This window comes from Protopterus annectens, chromosome 16.part0 (genome assembly GCF_019279795.1).
Source record: "Protopterus annectens isolate FY-2018-M chromosome 16.part0, PAN1.0, whole genome shotgun sequence".
NCBI classification, from domain to species: domain Eukaryota; kingdom Metazoa; phylum Chordata; order Ceratodontiformes; family Protopteridae; genus Protopterus; species Protopterus annectens.
The window spans coordinates 315,727,173-315,752,794 of record NC_056750.1 but is presented as its reverse complement, the minus strand read 5'-3'; the positions used below and the strand labels follow the sequence as shown (position 1 = coordinate 315,752,794).

Here is a 25,622-nt window from a genome sequence, read left to right as displayed (position 1 = left end):
CCTTATAACTAACACAGATTTTCACTCAAAGCAGTTTCAGAACTGTCTGTAGAACCAGTCCATTCATCTCTGTTTTTTTTCTTTTTTCAGGATTAAATTTTTTGGGGGGGGGATCATGTCATAGACTTGCAGATTCAGCTCAGTTTTTCTTTTGCAATTAGGTGGGTGTCTGCTCATTGTAAAATGCTGCTTTCTTAAACCACTTTTGCTTATTACCCCCCATCTATTTTATTCTATGAGAAGGCTGTCTATAAATCTTGCTTGTTACCCCACATCCATTCCCCTGTACTTGGATGCCTGCCCATGCAGCACCTACAGATGTCATTTTTTTTTCTTCTCAGGCTGGGCGTGTATGTCATTTTGTAATGTTGCATTTTTTTGTGTAGTTTAGGTTGTGCTCTTTAATTTCAAGGATTCCTAACTGGAAAGTGTGTTTGTGTTTCTTGCCTAAGATTGTGCATCATATGTGTGAACTAGAAGTGCTTGTGTCACTTGACTGCAAGAACTAGAGAAACTTCAGAATTGTGCCAAGCTGGGGATGTCAGGGTAGGAAATCATAACAGTTTTACTCACTGCAGAGAGCTTTTCAGAGATAAGCCGAAACAGTGAGTACTTTACTTTTATTTCTAGTTAGGTTTTCATCAATTAATTAATTTTCTTAATCCTTTTACAGCAAAATCCATTCTTCAGCAAAAGAGTAGTCGTCCTCCCATTCCTATCTCCAATGCAACCAAGAGGAGTTTTATGGTTAGTCCTGCAACAGCAACTTCTGGAGATCTCCAAATGCCTATTCAGAGCACATCTGATGTTTACAACAGGTATTACCTGCACCCAGAAGAATCTGAATCTCTGTAAGTCTGTCTTTGTCTTGCTTCATCTTATTTTGTGTATGTATGTAATTCTGCATCAAAACATTATGACTAAATAAGTTAATTGTTGCATGTCTGCAGTGTGAGAAATGTTCATTTCTTAGCCATTTTCATTTTTTTCTGTTCTGAAAGGCTTCTTTTAAGTTTTATTTTGTTACAAACTAAAGTTAGTGTGTCATACTGACTTTACTTTTTGTGGGTTGTCTGAGGAACCAGCCATTTAGTTAAATTAGGTGTTTATAGATTCATAGGTAGGTACTAGGCTATTGGCCCTAGGGCCTATGTAAGCCTAGCCAACAAGGTTCTCTGGCTTTCGCCACCCATGGATACTATTTACCTGCGCCCTTGTCTAGCAGAGCCACCAAAGTGATTCCTGGGGTGAATTTCCTATTACCCATCCACTCATCTAGATTTTTCTTGAAGAGTGCTAGTGAATAACTCTGCTTGACATAGATAGGTAGCTTGTTCCAGAGTATGGGAAGTCTCTGGAACAGGAATCTATCCCTCCAGCAAGTTCTGTTAATTGTAGTGAAGACATTAGGGCCCTAGAACGTGTGGCTCTGAGGGATTGGGATTTCTTTAGGTGTAGCATGTCCAGCAGCTCAGGGTTTGACATAGCTTTGTATGTTAGGCAGGGATCACCTCGGAGTAGGCGATATGGTATGGAGTAAAGCCGGAGTTTTTTGAGGCGGTCAGCGTAGGGTAACTGTTTGAGTCCCATAACCCTCTTTGTGAGGTATTTTTGTGGCCTTTCCAGCTGCTGCAGGTGCCTAGTAAGGTACATTCCAAATGGGGCGTTGTACTCTATAATGGGTCTGATGAGAACTGCGTAGAGGGGGACAGTGACTTCTTTTTTCCTGGATGGAGACCCCTTTCATGATGAGGTGTGCCACATAGAAGGATTTCCTGACTACTGTGGCGATGTGATTATCAAAGGAGAGGCTACTGTACACTAGAGCTCCCGAGGTCTCTTATCATGCCTTCAGCGTTAAGTGGGCTGCCACCTATCTGGTAGTCCATGGGTACATGGTTTTTACCAAAGGGGATGACAATGCACTTTTTGATGTTGAGCTTGAGGCCATGGCTCTGACACCAGGTAACAGTCTCAGTGAGGCCCTTTTGCAGGATGTTCACGTCATTTGGGGACTTGACTATGGCACCCAATTTGTAGTCATCTTTGAACTTTGTCAGCCAGAGGCTCTCTGTGTTGGCCTGTACTTCAGAGAAGTAGATCCCGAACAGGAGGGGACCCAAGACTGAACCCTGTGGTACTCCAGTTGTCACAGGTTTGGAGTCGGATTTGAAGTCCGCAATGTTTTACAGTGTAGGTTCTGTCTGTGAGCCAGTTGGCGACCCACCTTGTGACATATGGATTTATACTCAGCTTGGTGAGTTTATCTATGATACCAGAGTGGGGGATGGTGTCGAAAGCTTGGCGAGGTCGAGATAGGCTGTGTGGACTGCCTTACCCTCATCCACAGCTTTGGTGACTGTTTCAAAGAAGTTGATCAGATTCAGGAGACATGATCTGCCCTTCACAAGTCCAAACTGGGTGGGATCCAGAGTTTGGAGGTTACAAATATCCTTGTTTATGAGTTCCATGATAATACGCTCCATGGCCTTGCAGACCAGGCTCATCAGGCTAATAGGGCGATAGTTCCCGGGGTCCATGGTGGCTCCCCCTTTGTGGAGTGGTACAACTGTTGCGGTGCGCCATTCAGTGGGTACAAAGCCTGTTGAGAGGCTATGATTGAACATGGTGCTTAGGTGGGGGGCTAGTAGAATGCAGTCAGGAATATTGTCCGGTCTCATGGATGTTGTGTTCTTGGCTTTCAGTAGCGCAGCTTTCACCTGTTCAGTTGTGATTGCAGGGACACTGCATTCTTCTGGTATGGATATGGGCCCTTTAGGAGGTAAGGGGGTTAAAGTTGGCACTGAACCTATCAGCCAGGATGTTGGCGATATCAGTTGGTTCTGTGAATTTTGTGCCATTGTGCTGTAACTCAGAGCAGATCTGGGGGTTGCCATTGAGATTCCTGACATAGCTGTAGAATGGTTTGTGATTGTCCTTAGAGTCAGTGGCAGCTTGTTTTCATAGTTCGCCTAGGAGGATTTTATGAGGGATCTCAGCTTCTTGCTAAGTCTGACCAGGGAGCTCCTCCACTTGTGGGATTTTATTCTCTTTTGCAACAGTTTCTTCCTTCTGTTGTAGAGTTTGTTTATAGCAGGGGACCACCAGATTGGTTTCCTTTTTTTAGAAGACTGCGTCTTGGTTCTATTAGGGATAGCACAATCCATGCACCCTTATAGAGTGCTTTTGCATAAGATTCGGCAGTGGTAACTGTATTGTCCATCTGCACGGGTGTTGTGAAATTGACCACTTCTGCCTTAAGCACAAAGTTGGCTTTGGAGAAGGTTTTTTTACTGTGGTTTCCTTAGTGGAGACGGAATGTGGATTTCTAGGATGATTAGTTTATGGTCGGATCTGACCAACAAGGAGTTGACTTCAGGTGTGGAGCACCTGTCACTCATGTTGGTAATTACTAAGTCTAGGATATTATTGCCCCTGGTAGGGGTGTGGACAAGTTGATCCAGGGCATTGGAATTTATGAATTCTAAGAAGCGTTGAGAAAAGGAATTGGTACAAGAGTAGTTTTCCCAGCTAATAGTGGGGTAGTTGAAATCTCCCAATATTAGGGTGCTAGGTTGGACCCTGATATTCTCTATTATATCAAGAAAGGAGGAGTGGGAATTCTGGGGCATGGTGGGGGATCTGTAGAAAGCTACAATATGGAGTGCAGTTTTGCCCAGAGTTAGTTGCACTTGGATAATTTCAGATGAATTATGTTGAGCAACTAGCCTGGAGGTGTGGTTATCCTTAATGAATATGGACACACCTCCACCCTTGGTGTTCCAGTCCTGGTTTTGTGGCCAAAAGGTATGGTATGAGTTATATCCTGGTAATGGAGGGGTGCTCTCTGGAGCCTTGAACCAGGTTTCAGTCACTGCACAGATATCGATATTCTCCATTTTAAGGAGTGCCTTGAGTGAGTGCATCTTGAGGTTTAGACTTCTAGCATTGAGTAGCATTACCCTCAGTTTTTGCTTGCCTATATCAGTTACGGTGGTGGTTTTGTTTTTTGAGCTTTGCCTAAAAAAGACACTATAGGGGTGGCAAGAGCCTTAGCCAGTATCTGGAATCCCAGGGGCAACAGGTGCAGGCCATCTCTGACAAAGCATTGTGGCCTGTCAAACAGAATCCATTTCTGATTACTTCTGTCAGCCAATTGTCCTTTAACTAAATATATTTGAACCCAAGAATCATCTGTGAGCATGGAGATTGTTTGCAGAGTCTACAATACGATTAGTTTGTAGAACATTTGGAAACTGTCAAGGAACTAGTTTAACTTCATGCACTTGCTTTCACTGACCTATGTCTAATTTAGTACTAACGTGACTTTGACTAATTTCAAGTTGATGACATGCTACTTAAAAGCTATGATTGCCTTATTGCTTGTATTGAGCCGTATACATCTTGAACAAAGAAACATAGATGAAGACTCAAGACTCTTGAAAGATTAACAAATCTGCCAGTTTTTCATTATAATTACTAAAACATCTTTCCTGGGACTCTGTTCGTAAGTTTCCAACAGTCCTTGTCTCATATTTTACTCTTGTCAGTTTTTGTGACCACCATTTCTCTTCATATGCCTCCTTGCTTTGAATACTACCATTGTGTTTGTACTTCGCAAGCTTTTGTCACTCTTTCCATAAATAAGAGCCGCCTCGTGTCCTTTCTCACTGTCCCTCTTAGTGCCATTTATAATGGTATAAACTCGATTTGATGATTCAGAGTTAAATCATTAAAATATTGTTGGTCTTCTTTGTGTGGACTTTGAAAGCCTGTGTTACAAATCTCTTCTCATCCCTAGCAAATAGGCATTTACAATCTAGGTGCTGTGTACACAAGATCTTCTCTGCTAGCAAAAAATATTCTGCACTGCAGTGTTTATCTTCTGTCATGTTGTGTACTGAAGACTCCAGAGCTGGTTGAAGTGTGACACTACAGATGACACTTAACCAGGAGTGGGATCCCTTTTCACATGGACTTTGTAGGTGTACTGCTAGTGTATTTATTTTAGGAGAATGTTAGATCAGTTTCATTATCTGTAGAGTTGAGTCTAACTGGATGTAGCGATCTTTGGAATAATGAAACTACAAGTGCAAATATGGGGTAATAGATACCATGTCTGAGGTTGCAGTACCTCATAGCATTTCTACCTACTCTTAAGATGTAGTGAAAAGCTATCTCGGTGTTAGTGTATAGAAAGTAGCAAGGATGTGGAAGGGTGCTGTCCTTTTCATTCTTCCTCACTTATGGGTTACGGATCCTATCCTCGGATCTGAATTGGCCGCATACTATAGACTTTGGATCCAACTCTTGAGCTCCTCCCTCTACCCATAATGCCGCACTCTTTCCCCCATTGCCTCAGATCTCGTTTCCCACCATCATGTTTAGGCACAGGTTCCACTTTCGAGTGTTTGTGAGAAAGTTTTCTTTTAATATTATCTCCTAAAAGTTTTATAAACCTCCCTCTTAGCAGTCGCTGGCATTAGGAATACCTTGGCCTTTTGTACTAATCTTTTAATAGTCTTTTGTACCATTGTTGGTGCTTTCCTTACCCTAATTTTTATTAAGGTATTTTTCCTTATTACCATAGTTGGTAACCTTTTCCTTTCTTTATTGTTGTATACTCTTCAGTTTAACTGTTAGTTTTTCCTAGCTGTCATGTCTGACAAGCCTACAGGTTTTAAAAAATGCACTTCTTTTGGGCATAAGATCCCAAACTCAGTTGTCCACAAGGAGTGCGTTTATTGCCTTGGTCCCGACCATTTAAATACAACCTGTACAGTCTGCTCTACTTTTAATTTTAGAGTTTTGGCTGACAGGTGTAACAAGTTTGAAAGATTTACTTTCTGCTATTTCATCTTCTGGGGGCTCAAATACCTTCAAAATCCAGTAAAGCAGCTTCTTTAAAGCACAAGAAGATGTCGCCGACAAAGTCACCCAGGTCTTCATTGGAGCCTAGGGAAAAAGTAAGAAAAGTTATGGATCTGACATCTTTGGATCCAAAGTCTCTTAGCCTACCCTCAAATCCAAAGGTTTTAGTTCCAATAGTCATCTCTCCTTCACCAATGACATTCACGCTGGATCCTAATTCTTTGGATCCAAATCCAGATATGTATTGTAGGAGCCATACTCCTGAGTACATGGTATAGCCTGTTTCACTCTCCTTGCCTGTGCAATTGTTTAAGACTGTGAAGAAGCATTCCAGGCCCCCTTCCACAGCAACCTCTAGGTCCTCCAGAAGTTTCTCAGAAGCAGATGTGTGTATAGGATGATGTGGAAATTTCTCAGAGGTCAGATCCAGATGGGGGTCTTGCTGTCCACGTCCATTTTCTACACCTCAGCAGACCTTCTCTAGGAATCAGAGAGGCAGTAAGAAAATGTGGTTTCGTAAATCTCAGGGATCTTTCCAGGATTTGTGTGGGGAAAATTCCTGTAGAGGCAAAGGGGGAATTTTAATAGTAGATGTCACCCTAGAGGCAGAGGAGGCCTGCAAAACCAGGGCTTTAGATGGTCTTTTTCAGACAGGCCCTATCAGTGCTCCTGAAGTACAGCCCAACTGTTCTACTCTGGAGGCAGTCGGGAGTCTGTTCCCTTTGCACATGGATGCCTGGACAAACATCACAAAAGATTCATGGGTGCTAAGAATAATATGCGGAGGTTATTGCATACCATTTTCCCTTCTTCCTCACTGTTAAAGGAAGAAACTTCCTGACATTTAACCCAATCAAAGGAAGGCAGCCGCACAAGAAATCCAAAAGCTACTAGACAACAAAAAAGTCATCCAAAAGGTCCCTCCAGACCAGATAGGATTCAGAACTTATTTACGCTTCTTTTTAGTGCCAGAGAAAACAGGGGACCTCAGACCCATTTGGAATTTAAGCAAATTGAACCAGTATGTAAAGAAAGTGAAGTTCTGAATGGTTACAGTTCAGTCCATTCTGCCCTTTCTGTACAAGCATGATTGGATGTGCTCTGTAGATTTTTAGGACATGTACAATCATATCAAAATAGACGGATGATCCAGAAGACACCTCTGGTTTCGGCTGGGATCCAGTCATTACCAATTCAGAGCTCTGCCCTTTGGACTCTCCACAGCCCCCAGGGTGTTTTACCAAATGCATAGCAGTAGTCTCATCACTTGGGACTAAAGGGATTCCAAGTGTTTCCATAGCTGGATGACTGGCTCCAAACCGACCCATCCAAACATCAACATGCCAGGGACTGTTTGCTTCAGATATGCAACACTTTGGGCATTACAATAAATCTTACCAAATTAAAACTTGCACAGGTTCAGAGCCTGGAATTCATTGGGACAGTTTTAAACACAACTACACAGATGGCATCTTTGCCTCTTCACCACATTACTTATATCAGAAATCAGGTTCAGGCTATCCTTTCCCGGTCATCTTCATCTTCATCTCCCCCAGCAGATCTTTTGTTCTGCTGAGCCCAGTAGCCACAGTGACTATAGACACTTATCAGCTTGTGGGGGGGGGGCTTTTCTTGGGAAGAACTGCCCAAGGGAAGTGGTCCCTCCAAGAGACCAAGTTGCATATCAGTGTCCTAGAAATGAGAGCAGTTCTTTTAGCATTGTAGACATTTCAAAATGCTCTCCCTGTGAGGACTGTTGCAGTTCAGACCAACAGCATGTCTGTAGTCTGGTACATCAACAAACAAGGAGTACCCCCTTTGCAAAGAGGCCATGAGGGTTTGGGAATGGGCGATTTCATCAGACTGCTTTCTAGTTGTGATACACATCCCAGGAAAAAACAACATGCTTGTAGACAAACTAAGCAGATCCATTCTGATGCCTCACAAGTGGTTTCTGAATCAGTCTTTAGCGAATATGCTTTTCAGGCACTGATTCCCCCTCAGAGATAGCCACCGAGAAATGCTATTCTTCACGCTTGGCCCTCGGGTCTCCTTTATGCTTATCCTCCTCTTCCCCTGATTCCAAGATTTTTGCAGAAAGCAAGGAGGCTGAAGAACTCAGTAGTCCTCATTTTCCCCTTCTGGCTTCGCAAGCATGATTCCCCTTTCTGTGGTGTAATTTTTATTGTCCTCTATGGGTACTGGAGCCTACTCAGAATCTCCTATCTCACTTGTCAGGGATTCAACACCCCAACATTCAGGCCCTCAAGTTGACCGCATGATTTCTCCACTTCCAGTAATAGTCCAGGCTCTCTTCCCCAGTTTGTAACATTATTTTGGCTTCCCAAAAGAATTCTACCAAAACATTTATAAAATAAGTGGAAAAGATTCTGTACTTGGACATCAAACAAGGACATTGAGCCTTCTTTTTACACCAGTTTAGGCTATTCTTTAATTTTTTGACAACTCTTTTCAAAGTCTGTGTTAGTTTCTCTACTATTAAACTTCAGTTGGCAGCAATTTCATAGCTTCACAGAGATAGTAAATCTTTTTCCTTAGCTTCCTCTAGATTGTGTAAAGCTTTTAATAAAGGCATTTTTCTTCTAAGGCGTCCAATAAAGTATCCCTAACCACCTTTGGATCTTACTGCAGTACTTAAAGGTTTGACATAAAAACCCTTTGAACCTTCAGACAAATCTGACCCAGAATTTCTGTCATGGAAGACTGTTTTCTTGGTAAATATAACTTCATCAAAAAGAATTTCTGAACTCCAGGCTCTTACAAAAACTCCTTACATTATTTTCCACAAAGGTAGGGTTTCTTTGTGGACTAACCCTACTTTTTTACCCAATGTAGCTTCTGAAAGTAGCATTAACCAATCCATTCACTAAGAGAGTACATGCTTCATCTTCTTGATGTACACAGACAACTACGCTTTTACCTTCACAGGACAAAACAGTTTAGAAAGTCAGACCAGCTTTTTGTATCTTTCTCTCCAAAATGCATAGGCCAGTCAGTTTCTAAAGTTACCCTAGCTAAATGGATTACAGACTGCATCTCGTGGATTTACTCTCAGAAGAGTATGACTGTGCCAAAACCTCCACAAACTGATTTAAGTAGATCTATGGCTGCTTCATCAGCTTTTTCATCAAGAACATCTATAGATGACATTTGTGCAGCAGCTACATGGTCCAAGGCTCATACCTTTGTTTCATATTACAAATTGGACATCAAATCTGGAAAGGGAGCCTCCTTTGGTTCGGCAATACTCTAGCATATACTTCAGTGAGGGCCACCCAAGGTCAGTGTAGATGGAACTCTCTCCCCTAAGTGAAGAAGAATGAAAAAGAACAACATCAGATTTATAAGTCACCAAAACTAGGCATCTGTGTTGTTCATTTTCATTCTTCTTCCACTCCCCACCCATCCAACCCCCATCCATTTTCTTCTTCTGGAAGGATCTATTAGAACAGCAAATTCAATCTGAGGCAATGGGGTTGGAGTGGATTTTATGGGTAGAGGGAGGAGCTCAGTAGTTGGATCCGAAGTCTATAGTATGAGGCCAAGTGGGATCCAAGTTTTGGATCTGTAACCCATAATTGAGGAAGAATGAAAATGGACAAAATAGATGCCTTGTTATGGTGAGTACATAACTTATAATTTCACAGAGTTCCACAATTTCAGGTCTCGCTTTTGTGACATAGGCATCTGTCTAAATTCAACTATCCTACAGGGTTTCTTCTCATTTGTGTATTATGCTGTAATTTCTGGCTCTGAATTTCAGTAAATAGACACTTTGTGCACCCTCTAGTATTTGTAGATTCCACTGCATGTCCATTTTCTGTGAGAGGTACTCTGCAGTGAATGTACACTTGGAAACTTCTTGGTCAGTGTTTGCAACTGCTGTTTCATTCTCAAGTTTCTTCCCTGAGAGTGTGTACCTATCTGTGTGACAAATGCAGGGGCATCACCAGCCAAGACCAACAGAAAAAGCTTCCTGTCTAACTTAGATTCCTCATTTGACATTGTTGGCTGTTGTGAAAGGACATGTTTCAACCCACCAATGCCAAATGGAAAAAAATGTAATCTTGCATACTTACACACTGACTTATGATAGTAGAGAGCCCTCAATGCAGAAACCAGCCAGAAAGCTGTATACGTAAATTAGGAATGTGCATGAGATGCCCAGGTCAAGGAAGCACAGGGCCCAGATTAAAGGCCATGCCTGGGTTTTCATAAAGTTTACTGCAGTGTTGGTGGCCTCAGACTGCTCTCATACTGGTATGCCACCTCTTGTCAACAAATCAATGTCTTGCTATTCTTCAGCTCGAGAGTGGAGAGGTGAGCTAGGAAAGTGTCCTCTCAGCAGCTGGATGTGAGAATTGGGCTTGAAAGAGGAATCTACTGTTGCTGCAGAACCACGATGGCATCAAATCCCTAATGCAAATCAATTGTGAATTCAGGCCTTGTAAAAAGTAACTCATTTCCTTCCCCCTGAGCCTATGGCTCACTGTCTGTTGAGAGTCAAGATGGCCCTATTTCTCTGCCTTGTGCCAGGCCCCTGTTCCAAAGTTAGACTTCTGTAATTTGTTCAGTATGCTGTAAGAGATTGCTGAGCAGATGTGAGAGAACAAGATTCAAAGAATTAAGTTAATGACAATGCTCATCATATTGTAACCTTTTCAAGTTCTTATGTGGCTGTTGATGCAGTACACTTTCTGTGCACATTCATAATCAGTCATGAGCTGTCTTATAGTGTTTAGTATACTGTTGTCCACTAATTCCTTGTATGAAGACTATAGCTCTCTGCGTGCAATCCTAGTTAATGAGGGCATTCTCTGTCATACTCTTGAGTCTTCACTAGTTGCATATTCTGGGAGGTGCAAAGTCCCTCCCTGACTCTGAGTCCTTTATGTGCTACATCTGTTCAACACCACCACCATCATCATCAAATGACTCCTTTTTTATGATGCTTTATATCTTGTGAAGGCCATTAAGTGTTTGAACAAGTCCTTGGCATAATAAAGAAATCTGTATTCATCCGTCATTTATGAAAGATGCCATCAGTGTAGCATTGGAATAACCTGATACCAATCTTTTTGGTCCCAAAATAGCGTGGGACACTTTCTCTACCCCTGAGTAGTCCCCATCATCGTTGTGTTTTGAGTCTGACTGATATGTGATCTTTTGATGCAGCATGGATACCACAATCCACAGTGTTTGATTATCCTTCTATCGTAATCCAAAGGCCTTAACAGGTCTGACGAGTGTATTCTTCTGCTACATAAGGGCATTCACTTACCTGTCTCACCTGTCCCAGTTTTGAAGTTCCTTAGTGGAACAGATTTTGGAAAGTCTTGTCATCCTTTTTTACCCTAACAAGAAGGACATCTTGCAGATATCCATTAGTGCAACATCAGCAGTAGATATCACATGTTTCTCTCAGCATTTGTTTTAGTCATGCTTTGTCAAGGGCATTGGCAGAGCTCAATCTTGATGTTCATCGTGCATACAGCTGCAGTCATAACAGATGGGTTATCCTGCCATCAGGCGGGTCCTCGGTCGGCCGAATTCCAAAGTCTAGGTCCGGCGTCGGTTGTCGTCGCTTCCTCCCTGACGTCAGTGCGGCTGGGGTATAAAAGAGGCAGCCGACGCCATTTTCTTCCGTCTTTCTTGCTGCGTGGTGCCCGAAGCAGAAGCAGTTCGCAAGTGCCGGTCGACCAGCTCCTGAGATTTATGAAAGTATTTCAGCCGAAGTCTTCTTGAAAGCTAAGTACCCCGTTGGGGAAACTTTTCTTGCCTCAGACCTATGTCAGACAAAGTTAATAATTGCATTTCATGTGGGAAGCAAATACCGCATAAGGATTTCCACTCTTTCTGTATACCTTGCTTAGGCCCAGACCACGACATCTCGGCCTGCCGTTTTTGTGCTAGATTCAACAAATGCACTATTAAGCGTCGGGCGGAGTTCGCCCTTCTCTTTTTTGGCAAAAAATGTAATTATATTATGTCGTCGGATACTCCGACTCCAGTTTTGAGCAAAAAACGCAAAGATAAGGACCGACATACGAGGTCCGCACCACCTACTGAAACCACGCTAAGGCCGACTACCGGTTCTCCGGTACTCAGCGAGGTGCCTACGCAGCCCCTGAGTACCCGAGGTCGCAGGCTTCTCGGCCCCCTTTCCTACTACAGATACCGACGCCACTCCTGGCGGGGAAACTCAGAATTTAGACAGGCCTGCCATTTCTCAAGGGGTCTTCAGGCCTTCCTCCTTCTCTATTAAAGCCTTCACTAAATCTAAAACAGCCATGAAAACCAAAAAACAGGTTCCTCAGACACCCTCTCAAGGCACCATGCCCAAAAAACAGATGCTTAAAATGGCTGAGGATTTGATTACTCTTATCAAGGGTTCTCAACCCCCCTCTGACAAAAGGCCCAGATTAGAGGAAGACTACCCTTCCTCAGATCAAGCTTCTATTACCTCAGAACTATCTGAGGACCAGGATTACGCCTATTCTCCATTCGAAGACTCTGATGCAGAGGAGTCTATTCACTCGGTCTCCCCCCCTGAGGACTTCTCTTTTGGGGAAACCCTGCATACATTGAGGGAACACTTTCACTGGGAAGGCCAGGATTACTCAGATTCCAAGAAAAGGCTCAGGGAATTTCTTCTGCTCCCCCAGCATAGGCCTCTGGCTATCCCTCCTGTTTTAGATATATTGGATGATGCGACACAGAAGCCAGCCTTAATCCTGATTCTTTGCCTCCAGCTCCTGTTAAACCAGACAGGTATTACCGGGTTCCTGATTCTCACCAGTTCCTATATAAAAGCCATACTGCTGACCCAGAAACTATTTCACAGGGTCCCAAGGGAATCAAGGCCTCTACTGCTAAAAACCCATTACCGTCAGAGAGAGATTCCAGAGCTTTAGAAAGGTGGGGGAAAAAGGTGTACACCTCGGCCACTTTAACCATGAGGGCATTAAACTGTCAGTTCCATATGTTAAAGTATCAACAGTTTTTGATATCTCAGCTGAAAAGCAAGATGACACAACCAGAACAACCAGATTTAAAAGAGTTGCAGGATTTGTTGCATGGTGCAGAGCAAGTGGGTAAACATACCTTGCATTGTGGTTTTGATGCTTTAGAGGCCTCATGTAGAGCTGCTGTTACGGGGTCTGTTATACGTAGGCATGCTTGGCTCAAAGAGCAAACCTTACCAGATCATGTCAAAGCTAAATTATTAGATGCACCTCTTCAAAAAGATGTATTGTTTGGTGTTAAAGCTGAGGAGGTGCTAAAGAAAATGGAGGAAAAAGTGAAATCAATGCAAACAGTGAAAGATTTCCTGCAGGTACAGCCTCCACGTTTCAGCAGAAACTGGCCTTCAAAAAATTTGTCCTTTTCAGCCACGGACAGACCTCAAAGGGGCAGATACAGGCGTCCCAAGGGGTAGAGGGAAACCTCAAGGATCTTTCAGAGCCAGACAGTGGCAAGCATCAACCCCAAGAGGTGGAGAAGATAGATCACAGTCTTTTAGAAAACAGACACAATTGACTTCCCCCTATACCTGCCAAGCAAAGCTTTTAATGGCAGCACCTTTGGGCGGAAAACTGACATTATTCTCAAAAAATTGGCATATTGTTACAAAAGACAAATGGATTCTGGACATTATAGACAGAGGCTACAGATTCCACTTTCACACCCTTCCAAAAATGAGAGGCATGCCAAACCTGCCACAAAATCAAAGGGCAGAGGCACAAAAACAAATTTCAGCTCTCATGGACATGAAAGCAATTCAAGATGTACCTGCAAAAGAACAAGGTCAAGGATTTTATTCCAGACTATTCCTGGTACCAAGGAAAGACAACGATTGGAGACCTATCTTAGACCTATCCATCCTAAACACATATCTACAGGTGCCAAAATTCAAGATGCTCACATTACAGCAGCTTCTTCCCATGCTGGGCAAGGAGTCTTGGCTGGTAACATTGGACCTCAAGGAGGCATACCTGCATGTCCCTATCAGACAAGATTGCAGAAGATACCTCAGATTTCTTGCAGGTTCAACCCATTACCAATTCTCTGCATTGACCTTTGGCTTATCTACTGCACCCAGAGTGTTTACGAAATGCCTGGCATCAGTAATCGCCTTCTGCAGACTACAAGGGATACAAATCTACCCATATCTGGACGACTGCCTGATCCAAGCGGACAGCGAGGACATACTACTGCAGCACCTGGCGTTTGCAATAAAACTGTTGAACTTCCTGGGATACACAGTCAACAAAAAGAAATCAAAACTAATACCCTCTCAACAAATAATTTTCCTGGGTGCCAGCTTGGATACAACCACCCAGAAGGCCTACCTCACGCCAGACAAGCAAGGGCAACTGTCTCAATACTTCAGAAAAATGGCAACTTACACCAGGCTAACTGCAAGGAAAGTCCTGCAGGCTCTGGGATTCATGGCATCTTGCATCCTACTAATCCCATGTGCAACGCTGCATATGAGGAAACTTCAATGGTACCTAAAAAACTTATGGTCTCAACACAGCTACAGCTTGGAAGCAATTATACCACTCATTCCATGCCTTCAAAAGGAATTTATGTGGTGGGTTCAAGCTTGCCAAAGAAACACAGGTCTTCCTTTCTGTGTACCTCAAGCAACTCAAATCATCACAACAGATGCCTCAGACTATGCCTGGGGAGCACACATGACAGATCAGTGCATTCAGGGAAAATGGACCCGAAAAGAGAAGCACCTTCACATCAACCAAAAGGAAATGCTAGCCGTGCAAAAGGCTATTATGACCTTCAAAGACCTACTGCATCCAGGCCAGCTGTTGATAAGGACAGACAACACCACAGTGATGTGGTACATAAACAAACAGGGGGGAACTCATTCATACCCCCTGTGCAGGCAAGCCATGACCCTATGGAACACAGCACTGGAATTGCAAATTCAACTACAGGCACAATTCCTGCCAGGGAAGGAAAACACACTGGCAGACAACCTAAGCAGAAATATGACAGATCACACGAATGGAAGTTGCATCCTCAAGTTTTCACAAAGATAACTCAGGCATATGGGGACAGCCAGACATAGATCTCTTTGCTACCCACAGAAATTTCCAGTTGAAAAAATTTTGTTCAAGGACCTATCATCCACAGGTCTGGAAAGTGGACGCACTTTCCTTCAATTGGGCAACATTGACAGTCTATGCCTTCCCGCCTCTTCCTCTGCTGCCCAAAGTTCTATTAAAAGCCAGAGCAGAGAGGCCAAAAATGATTCTCATTGCTCCAGACTGGCCAAGACAACACTGGTATCCGCTCCTGAAGAGCCTGACACATTCCCCACTATGGATCCTACCTCTAGTCCCTTTTCTGTTGTCCCAGCACAACTACAAAACTCTTCACAGCCATCTCAAAACTCTAAATCTAGCTGCATGGAGAATTCCTTGATTTCCCAACAGTTTCTCCTCTCCAAGGAGGTGCAGGATGTCATCTTGGAGGCCAGAAGACCTTCTACTAGAAAGGCCTACTCCGCCAAATGGAAACGATTTTGTGCCTGGAATCAAAAGAAGGGACAGAATCCTTGGGTAATAAATATACCTAAAATTTTACAGTACCTAGCTGAGATGTTAAACAATGGACTTTCCTTCTCCTCCATCAAGATCCACGCTTCAGCCATTTCTGCACAATACAACACAGATCCTCATTTATTCTCTCATCCTCTCTTAAGGCAGTTCCTCAGAGGGGCAAAGAATATAAAACCCCCAAGGAAACCACCAGTCCCTGCTTGGGACCTCAACTTTGTATTGGAAAAGCTGACCCTTCCTCCCTTCGAGCCAGCTTCTTCATCAGAGTTACAGTACTTGTCATGGAAAACAGCCTTTCTTCTGGCTATCACCTCAGCTCGCAGGGTTTCCGAGCTACAGGCCCTCATGGCTGTGCAACCAATGTCCTTCAAGGATGCATCTGCAGTCCTTACAAATGGGTTGTCCTGTCGTCAGGCAGCCCTTCGGTCGGCCGGATTCCAAAGTCTGGGTCCGGCTTCGGCTGGTGTCGCACTTCACCCGACGTCATCGCTGCAGTTTTTCGGGTATAAAGGCATCAGCCGACGCCATTTTCCTCAGTCTTTCTTGCCGCGTGGCACCCGAAGCAGAAGCTGTTCGCAAGTGCCGGTCGGTCAGATCCAGAGATTACTACTACCGAATACTACTTCGAAGACTTCTAAAAAGCTAAGTACCCCGTTGGGGACTCTTTCTTACCTCAGCCAATGTCAGAGAAAGTGAATAACTGTTTATCTTGTGGGAAACAAATACCTCATAAAGATTTCCACTCCTACTGCATACATTGTTTAGGCCCAGACCACGACATAGCAGCTTGTCTAGCCTGTGCTTCTTTTAACCGACGAACACTTAGACGTCGGTCGGAGTTTGCTGAACAGATTTTCGGCTCTGATTTTGCCTATATTATGCCGTTGGATCCTCCGACAACGCAAATTACCAAAAAACGCAAAGAAAAGGACCGACACTCGCGGTCCGCGGTTTCGGCCGAAACCACGATTAAGCAAACCGCGAGTGTCTCGGTTTCGTCCGAAACCGAGCAAGCGGTTCTTTCTTCAGCCGAAACCATGCCTTCTACCGAGGCCTCCTCTAACCTGGTAGAATCGGCTTCTGAAATCCAACCTTCTGTTGCGGTTTCTCAGGAATTATCAGACACTATTCCCCTGGATATTTCAACCCCTGCACGTGGAGCTGCTAGGCCTCCTGCAGCCATGTCTATTAAGGCCTTTGCCAGGGCTAAAGCAGCCAAAGCTTCAAAAACGGTGCCTGCCAAACCCCCCTCACACAGGCCCAGCACCAGCTCCCATATGCTTTCTTTGGCTGAGGATCTCATTTCTTTAATTCGTGGATCCCAGCCTCATCCAGACAGGACCTCTCTCCCACCTCCAGAAAAGAGGCCTAGAGCAGAGCCCCCTGAGCCAGTATCCACAGATGATTCCTCTGATGACTCAGAACATACAGACCCTCCTGAGGCTCCTTATTCCCCTTACGAAGACTCTGATGCTGAAGAGTCCATTCCTTCAGCCTCTCCACCTGAGGAATTTTCCTTTGGGGAAACCTTGCATGCTATGAGGGAACAATTTCAGTGGCAGGGCCAAGATTTCTCAGACTCCAGAAAAAGGCTTAGAACCTTTCTACATTTGCCACAACATAGGCCTTTAGCTATACCTCCAGTTCTTTCTGTTGTAGATGATGCATTTAATGATGCTTGCACTGCTCCTGATTCATTACCTCCGGCTCCTGCTAAGCCCGATAGGTTCTACAGGGTCCCGGACACTCATCACCATTTATACAAGGCTCCTTTTGCAGATCCAGAGACTATCTCCCAGGGTCCTAAAGCTGTCGCAGCTACTTCTACTAAACCCCCCCCCTCCCCTCTGAAAGGGAATCCAGGTCTTTAGAGAGATGGGGTAAAAAAGTTTACACCTCTGCTACTTTGTCAGCTAGGGCTTTGAACTGCCAATTTCATTTGATTCAATATCAAGAGTTTATGCTTGACCAATTAACTAAAAAGCTGTCCTCTGAAGAATCCTTAGATAAAAAATATGTTCAGGAAATGGTACATAACATACAGCAGGTTAGTAACCATTCTTTAAAATGTGGCTATGATGCACTGGAGGCTTCCTTTAGATCAGCCATGACTGGCACAGTTATCAGGAGACATGCATGGTTGAAAGAACAGGCATTACCAGACCATGTCAAATCAAAGCTTTTGGATGCACCCATGGACAAGGTCAATTTATTTGGTTCCCCTGCACGGCAGGTACTAAAAAAGATGGAAGAGAAGGCGAAATCTGTACAAAAGGTGAAAGATTTCTTACAGGTTCAACCTCCAAGGTTTAGCAGGAACTGGCCCTCCAAGAATTGGTCCTTTCCGGACTCCTCTAAGACACAGAAAGGCAGGAATAGGCGTTCTAGAGGCAGAAACCAATCCAGGGGTGCCTACAGGGGACGCCAGTGGCAAGGTAACAACCAGCGAGGCACGGACGCAGCCACCACCACTACAACAACTCAATCACAGTGACTTGGCAGTGGCACCGCCTACCAGGGAACAACTAGAAGCACCCTTAGGCGGAAAGCTAACCTTATTTTCAAAGAACTGGCATTGCATCACAAGGGAAAAATGGATTTTGCAAACTATAGACCAAGGTTACAGGTTCCATTTCCATACTCTACCAGGAAAGAGAGGAATGCCAAACCTACCACCTACTCAAAGGACAGAAGCTCTAAAGCAAATATCTCAACTATTAAGAATGAGAGCTGTGGAAAAGGTACCATCTATGGAGCAAGGAAAGGGATTTTACTCCAGACTCTTCCTGGTACCAAGAAAAGAAAACAAATGGAGGCCTATTCTAGACCTGTCCGCTTTAAACACATTCCTCATTGTTCCAAAATTCAAAATGCTGACCCTACAGCAGCTTCTTCCCATGCTGGGCAAGGAGTCTTGGCTGGTAACTCTAGATCTCAAGGAGGCATACCTGCACGTCCCCATACGACCAATTTGCAGAAGATACCTCAGATTTCTTGCAGGATCAGAGCATTATCAATTCTCAGCATTGCCCTTTGGCTTATCTACTGCGCCCAGAGTGTTCACGAAATGCCTGACATCAGTAATTGCTCATTGCAGGCTTCAGGGGATCCAAATTTATCCCTACCTGGACGACTGCCTGATACAAGCGGACAACAAAAGCAAGCTAACAGAAGACTTACAAAGAGTCATTTACCTGTTGCAAGCCCTGGGATATACAGTCAATATAAAAAAGTCAAGGCTGATTCCATCCCAAAGAATAACCTTTCTGGGTGCAGAGCTGGACACATCAAAACAAATGGCATTCCTAACTGCAGAAAAGAAAGAGCAACTACCTCTCTACTTCTTGGCATTAACAAAGCAGAACCATCTAACTGCAAGAAAAGTACTACAAGCCCTAGGCTTCATGGCATCCTGCATAATTCTGGTCCCTCATGCCAGACTGCATATGAGAAAGCTACAGTGGTACCTAAAGAATTTGTGGTCCCAACACAAGCACAGCCTGGAAACCAAAATTCCAATAATCCCATGCCTGAAGCAAGAGTTCCTATGGTGGGCTCAGGCCTGTCAATCAAACACAGGATTGCCCTTCTGCAACAGTCAACCAAGCCAAACCATCACGACAGATGCCTCAGACCTCGGTTGGGGCACACATGCTGGGCAAGTGCATACAAGGCTTATGGACTCAAGACCAGCTGCGCCTGCACATAAATCTAAAGGAAATGCTGGCAGTAAAATTGGCAATCCAGTCATTCAGACCATTTCTCCAAGAAGGTCAGTTGATGATAAGGACAGACAACACCACAGTTATGTGGTACATCAACAAACAGGGAGGCACACATTCATATCCTCTATGCCGGCTGGCACTGGACCTATGGGATGTGGCTCTGAGCTACAATATTCAGTTACAAGCAATTTTTGTACCGGGAAAAGAAAACATTCTAGCAGACATATTAAGCAGAACTACCACAGATGCCCACGAATGGATGCTGCATCCGGACATCTTCAAAGCCATCACAAGAGAATGGGGATTACCACAAATAGACTTATTTGCATCCCCAGTCAATCACCAGCTAAAGAAATTCTGCACAAGGACGTACCACCCACTTGCTTGGAAGGTGGACTCCCTATCTTTCAGTTGAAAAACCTGACAGCATACGCATTCCCACCACTTCCTTTGATGCACAAGGTGCTTCTGAAGATCAAAGAGGAACGTCCAAGGATCATTCTGATAGCTCCAGACTGGCCAAGACAACATTGGTACCCATTGCTGAGGAGCATGTCTCGGGAACAAATATGGACACTACCCCTGATCCCATTGCTGTTAACACAGAACAACTACAACATCCTGCATCCAAACCTGAAAACTCTGCAGCTAACTGCCTGGAACATTACATAAGAGCAATTAACCCAAATTTATCCCAAAGGGTTAAAGACATAATCCTGGAGGCTCAGACCTTCAACAAGAAAGAATTATGCAGCAAAATGGAAAAGATATCTCATTTGGAGTACTGCAAAGGGAAAAGATGTGACACTGGTAAACATAGCCAACATCCTGGAGTACTTGGCAGAGCTCTTCCATACAGGCCTGTCCTATTCTTCCATCAAGATACATGCATCAGCTATTTCAGCAGAATACAGCTTGGATCCTCCTGTCTTCTCTCATCCTCTGCTCAGACAGTTTCTGAGAGGAATTAAAAATGTAAAACCTCCCAGAAAACCACCATTGCCAGCATGGGACTTGAACTTTGTGCTAGAAAAATTGATACTTCCCCCTTTCGAACCAGCAGCAACAGCAGAATTACAATACTTATCCTGGAAGACTGCTTTCCTGCTGGCAATAACTTCAGCAAGAAGGGTCTCTGAACTACAGGCATTAATGGCAGTGCAACCCTTCCTGATCTTCCATCAAGATAGAGTGTCCATGAGAACAAATCCTACATTTATGCCTAAGGTGGTATCCAGAGTGTCTTTAAATCAGGCTATCCACCTACCTACATTCTTCCCCAACCCACAGAACAGGGGAGAAAGACTCTTGCATACCTTGGATGTACATAGACAATTACGCTACTACCTGGACAGGACCAAGTCCAATAGAAAAACTGACCAGCTTCTGGTAGCATATGCAACAGGAAAGGAAGGAAAACCAATTTCAAAACAGACAATCTCCAAATGGATAGGAAATTGCATTAGATTTTGTTACTCCTACCATGGAAAGAAAACTCCAGAGAACATCAGGCCTCACTCCACAAGGGCTACAGCCACTACCACAGCTTTCTTACGAGGAGTGGCTACCAAGGACATTATAGAGGCTGCTACTTGGACCTCCGTGCATACATTTGCCAAGCATTACAATTTACCTTTATACTCTAGATCCCGAGCAGGCTTTGCCACTGCTGTTTTGCAAGGGATCCTAACTACACCATAATCTCTACTCTTTTCCTCCTCCCCTAGTTTAGCTATGGTATTCTACCCATTTGTAAGGACTGCAGATGCATCCTTGAAGGACATAGTACAGTTTTGTACCTACCATAAATGTAGATGTCCGATAGGAATGCATCTGCAGTCAGGATTACCCACCCACCTTCCCCTCTGAGGTACTCCTAGGGTATTTGCCATCCTTCAGCTAGCTTGGGGGGATCTATTGTGGTGTATTTGTTTGTATATATGTACATACATGCTTATTTTATGTGTTTGTTCTCTACTATTTGGAAACATTGGCATTTATCCAAATTTAGCCATCCAAGAGGGCACCTGGCATCTGGGGCAAGAAACACTGAGGAAAATGGCGTCGGCTGATGCCTTTATACCCGAAAAACTGCAGCGATGACGTCGGGTGAAGTGCGACACCAGCCGAAGCCGGACCCAGACTTTGGAATCCGGCCGACCGAAGGGCTGCCTGACGACAGGACAACCCATTTGTAAGGACTGCAGATGCATTCCTATCGGACATCTACATTTATGGTAGGTACAAAACTGTACTTTCCTCATTTTCCATCAGGACAGAGTTTCCTTACGAACCACCCTTATCTTTATGCCAAAGGTGGTATCCAGTGTAGCTTTGAATCAGACTATACACTTACCTACCTTTTACCCTAACCCTCAAAACAAAGGGGGAAGGCTACTACATTCCTTGGACATTCATAGACAGCTGCGTTACTATTTGGACAGAACAAAGCCTTTCAGAAAATCAGAACAGCTCTTTGTGTCCTATGCTGTAGGAGCTCAAGGGAAGCTAATTTCCAAACAGACAATTTCAAAATGGATAGCCCACTACATACGCTTTTGTTACTCTTTTCATGGTAAAACTGTACCTGCAGGCATCAGATCCCACTCCACAAGGGCCACAGCTACCTCTGCAGCCTTCCTCAGAGGAGTTCCTACCAAAGATATTTTGGAAGCAGCCACTTGGAGTTCTGTTCATACCTTCTCTAAACACTACCACCTACCTCTATATTCCAAAACTAGAGCAGGCTTTGCCACTGCAGTTTTGCAGGGCATTCTGGCTCCTCCTAGTTCCACCTAGTGCCTACCACCCATTTCGTAGCTTTGGGATTCTTCCCATCTGTTATGACTGCAGCTGTATGCACGATGAACATAGTACAGTTTTGTACCTACCATAAATGTAGATGTTCGAGTGCTAATACAGCTGCAGTCCAAGTTTCCCTCCCTCCTTCCCCTCTTGGGCCAGGCCTGGTGGCTAACACCTCCTCTTACAACCTGATTGGGGTATTCTTTTATGGTGTATTTGCTTGCAACTACTGGTTTTTGATTATATTGCATTGCATTATTACATAAAATTATGTATTGCCTTCCTTCTGGGGGCATCTGACATCTGGGGCAAGAAAGACTGCAGAAAATGGCGTCGGCTGGTTCTTTTATGTCAGGGAAGAAGCGACGACAACCGACACCGGACCTAGACTTTGGAATTCGGCCGACCGAGGACCTGCCTGACGGCAGGATAACCCATCTGTTATGACTGCAGCTGTATGAGCACTCGAACATCTACATTTATGGTAGGTACAAAACTGTACTTTGTGGCTGACCTGTCATGAACAGCCCTGCTGAGCCAAATTAGGCACATTCCATCAGCAGAAATCCTCTTTGAGGGCCCTTTCCAAGAAATAATTGATCTACCACAGAAGAGTAATGCTTTGTTTGCTGTATAATGGTACATACAGCCATCTCCCTAATTCTTCCTTTCCTGTATATATTCAGGATCATAACAGAAGGAGATTCTTTAACAAGAGAGGAAATTTTCTTAATGGCAGAAAGAACTGTTACTTTTGGAATGTCTTACAAATGTTCCCATGAGGCACACATTCCAGGTTGCAGTGTTCATTGGAAATCTCTGTGAAACAAAGGATGTTATGTAGTCCTATCTCGCCTACATTCTTACACATGGGTTCGGAGCCGAATATCGGCTCCGAATCGGCCTGTTTACTAGCTCAAAAGTCTCTGATTGGCTGGGCTAAGAGGGTATCCCATAGTACACTGCTTCGCATTCCCAGATCTCGTTTGCCACTTGTAGAGCTCGGACGTGGTCTCGCTTGGCTGTGGCTAAGTACTCTTTTTTTTACTTATTTCTCTACAGAAATTGGTTGCTTCATACTTCAAAATTCATTTTAATAGCTATTCTTGCTGCGGTAGGTGTGTTTGTGTGTTTATTAGTGTTTTTTGTGGTATCCCTAACTGTTCCCATGGGCTAGGCCCGTTTTAGTTAGAGGACCTAGTCCTCCCTTAATGAGTATTTAGTCTTTTGTTGTTGTGTTTTTTCTTTGGAGATCCGTTTAAGTTAGAGGTTCTCTCTCTCTCTGTGTTGTTGTTGTTGTTGTTGGTTTAGAGCTTTGCTCTTCTCTGTGGTACAGTCTAACTGGTGGGCTTCCTGCCCTTTTTTGGTAATTGTTAACTCTGGTTTCGTTGGGTGCTTGCACCTGTTGGAAATAGTTAATTCTATGAGTATATCTAAGGATCAGAAAGAACATAAGCCTTCTGGCTTTAAAAAGTGTTCAAAGTGTGGATATAAAATGTCCATCACGGATGGACACTCTGTGTTTACTGTCTTGGAGCCATCCATTTACAGGAGTCGTGTAGTTTTTGTCACGCCTTCAGTCCTAGGGTGCTCCAAGAGAGGAAAAACAAATTGATTTTAAAGGGACTGCTTAAGCCATCTTTCGAGGAGGCTATAGATTCAGCTCCCAGCTCCCAGTCGAAATCTTAAGTCATCCAAGTCCAAGAAGAGGTCTCCGGCTCCATCAGCATCTTCGGAGCCACCGGAGAAAATTACCATATTGGATACTGCTTTCTCGGCTCCACCGTCTACGGGGCCGCAGGAGGTTTCTGTATTGAGTGAATCAGCGTCTGCTCCGATCATTCTCGAACCTATTCGGAGCCAGTCGCTGAGTGTCAGGCATGGTTCACCAGATAAAAGGTCTCGGTCTCCATCCATCTCCTCCAAATCCTCCAGGCTTTCCGATTTGGATGTGGATAGGGTGGTGCAGAGGCTCCTGCAGTCGCCGGTGTTGGCTAAATTGTTTTCGGCTCCGACCCAGTCAGCTCCGGAGCCAATTCCTATGGTTGTTTCATCGATTCCTCCTCTGAGCACATCCTTGCTGTCGGAGCCGGTATGTTCTGCTCCGAGTGACGTTCCTGCACCGGCTCCGATACCCCCTCTGGGTTTATCGGTGCCGACCTCGGCTCCGACCATGTTGGTTCCATACACAGGGTTCGAGACTCAGGTCTCTTCGGTCGGGCCCGAAGGGGATGCATCGGGACATCTTTCGGTTCTGAGTCTCCCACTCGGTGCATGGGCTAGGGGGATTCCGGTCATGGCCTTGGAGGCCGGTTGGTCCTCGGACTCTGGGGGGACCCGCCTTTGAGGCCATGCGGAGCCCGCTGGCCAGGTCGTCAGCTACGTCACTTGGGTCGGTCATTCCATCCCCCACCACTCCGGCGAGAGCTTCTGACCCCCACCTGTCCTTGGACAGCAGAGCACCAGGCCCTAAGGATACCCCCATGAGCGGTCCCCCATTTTCTGAAGGTCCCTCAAAGCCTGTGCCTAAGGAACCTCCCAGAAAGAAATTGTGCAAGAGGAAGCACATAGACTCCCAGGACGAGTCTCTCACTTCCGATACTGACCTTGAGGAATCGGAAGGGTCCCCCAAGTCTTCCTCTGATGATGTTTCCTTCTCCGATATCCTGGAGATACTGAAACAAAGAGGAGACTGGCCTTCCAAGACCCCTTCCGAGGAGGAGTCAGTATTCCTTAAGGCTTTTGGTGCTCAACCTTCCGCCTCCTGGTTGTCTCCACCCTTCGGTGAACTTCTTGACCTTATCTGTCGAAGGGTGTGGGAAAACCCTGATTCCGTGGAGCCAGTACCTCGGCGCCCCAACAAATTCCTCTCCGCCCCCCATGGAAAAGAATTTCTGACAAAGGGAGTCCCGGTAGATGCCATGGTGGTGGCGGCAGCCACCCAGAAGGAAGTTGCAGAGTCTTCCTCTTCGGTCCATCCTCCTAACAAGGAGTCTAGGACTATGGACCGGTACGGGAAGCGTACCTTGTCTTCAGCCACCTTCACCCTGAGGTCGCTGAACTACTTAGCTCATTTCACTCGGCTCCAGAGAGATCTCCTTAAGGAGTTAGGAGATACTCTTGCGGGTAACATACCTGAAGCGGTGGCTCAGACGGTCAATGCACAGGTTTTTACCCTCAACTCCATCACAAACTTGTCCATGCGACTCATTTCGTATGTGGCTGAGGGAGCGAGTAGAGCAGCCAGCTCAGGTGTAGCCCTTAGAAGGCAAGCCTGGCTGCGCCTGTGTCACTTTGCGGAGGCCTTCAAGTCTTCCTTCACTGATGCCCCTTTTGACGGTTCCTCCTTGTTTGGAACCAAAGTGAAAGACACCCTCACCAGATGCGAGCAAGAGGGAAAGACCCTGTCTGCTGTAGGGGTTTGTTTTTCCCTTCTGTCTAGGCCTTACCCCAAGGCTCAACGAGGGGGAAATATGTGGTTCAAGAAATCACAGAGGTTTTTTCCTGCCGCACAAGGTGAAACCCCCTCCCGAGGCAGGGGAGGGGGGAGTTATTCAGGTAGACGTCACCCCAGAGGCAGAGGGGGCCCCCGCAATTCTGGGGACCGCGACTCCTT

General features: G+C 44.8%; 1 protein-coding gene across 10 annotated transcripts in view; it reads left to right on the top strand.

The window, feature by feature from the left end:
• Positions 1-25,622, top strand: part of CAMSAP1 (calmodulin regulated spectrin associated protein 1) — a 1,635,252-nt gene that overhangs the window by 1,130,620 nt on the left and 479,010 nt on the right. For 7 of the 10 annotated variants that reach the window (XM_044057905.1, XM_044057911.1, XM_044057909.1 and 4 more), the window contains one exon: positions 674-851. In XM_044057905.1, the coding sequence (XP_043913840.1) occupies positions 674-851 (178 nt within the window). The remainder of the gene's footprint in view (positions 1-673; positions 852-25,622) is intronic. The other 3 variants (XM_044057912.1, XM_044057904.1, XM_044057908.1) reach the window with 1 other exon arrangement.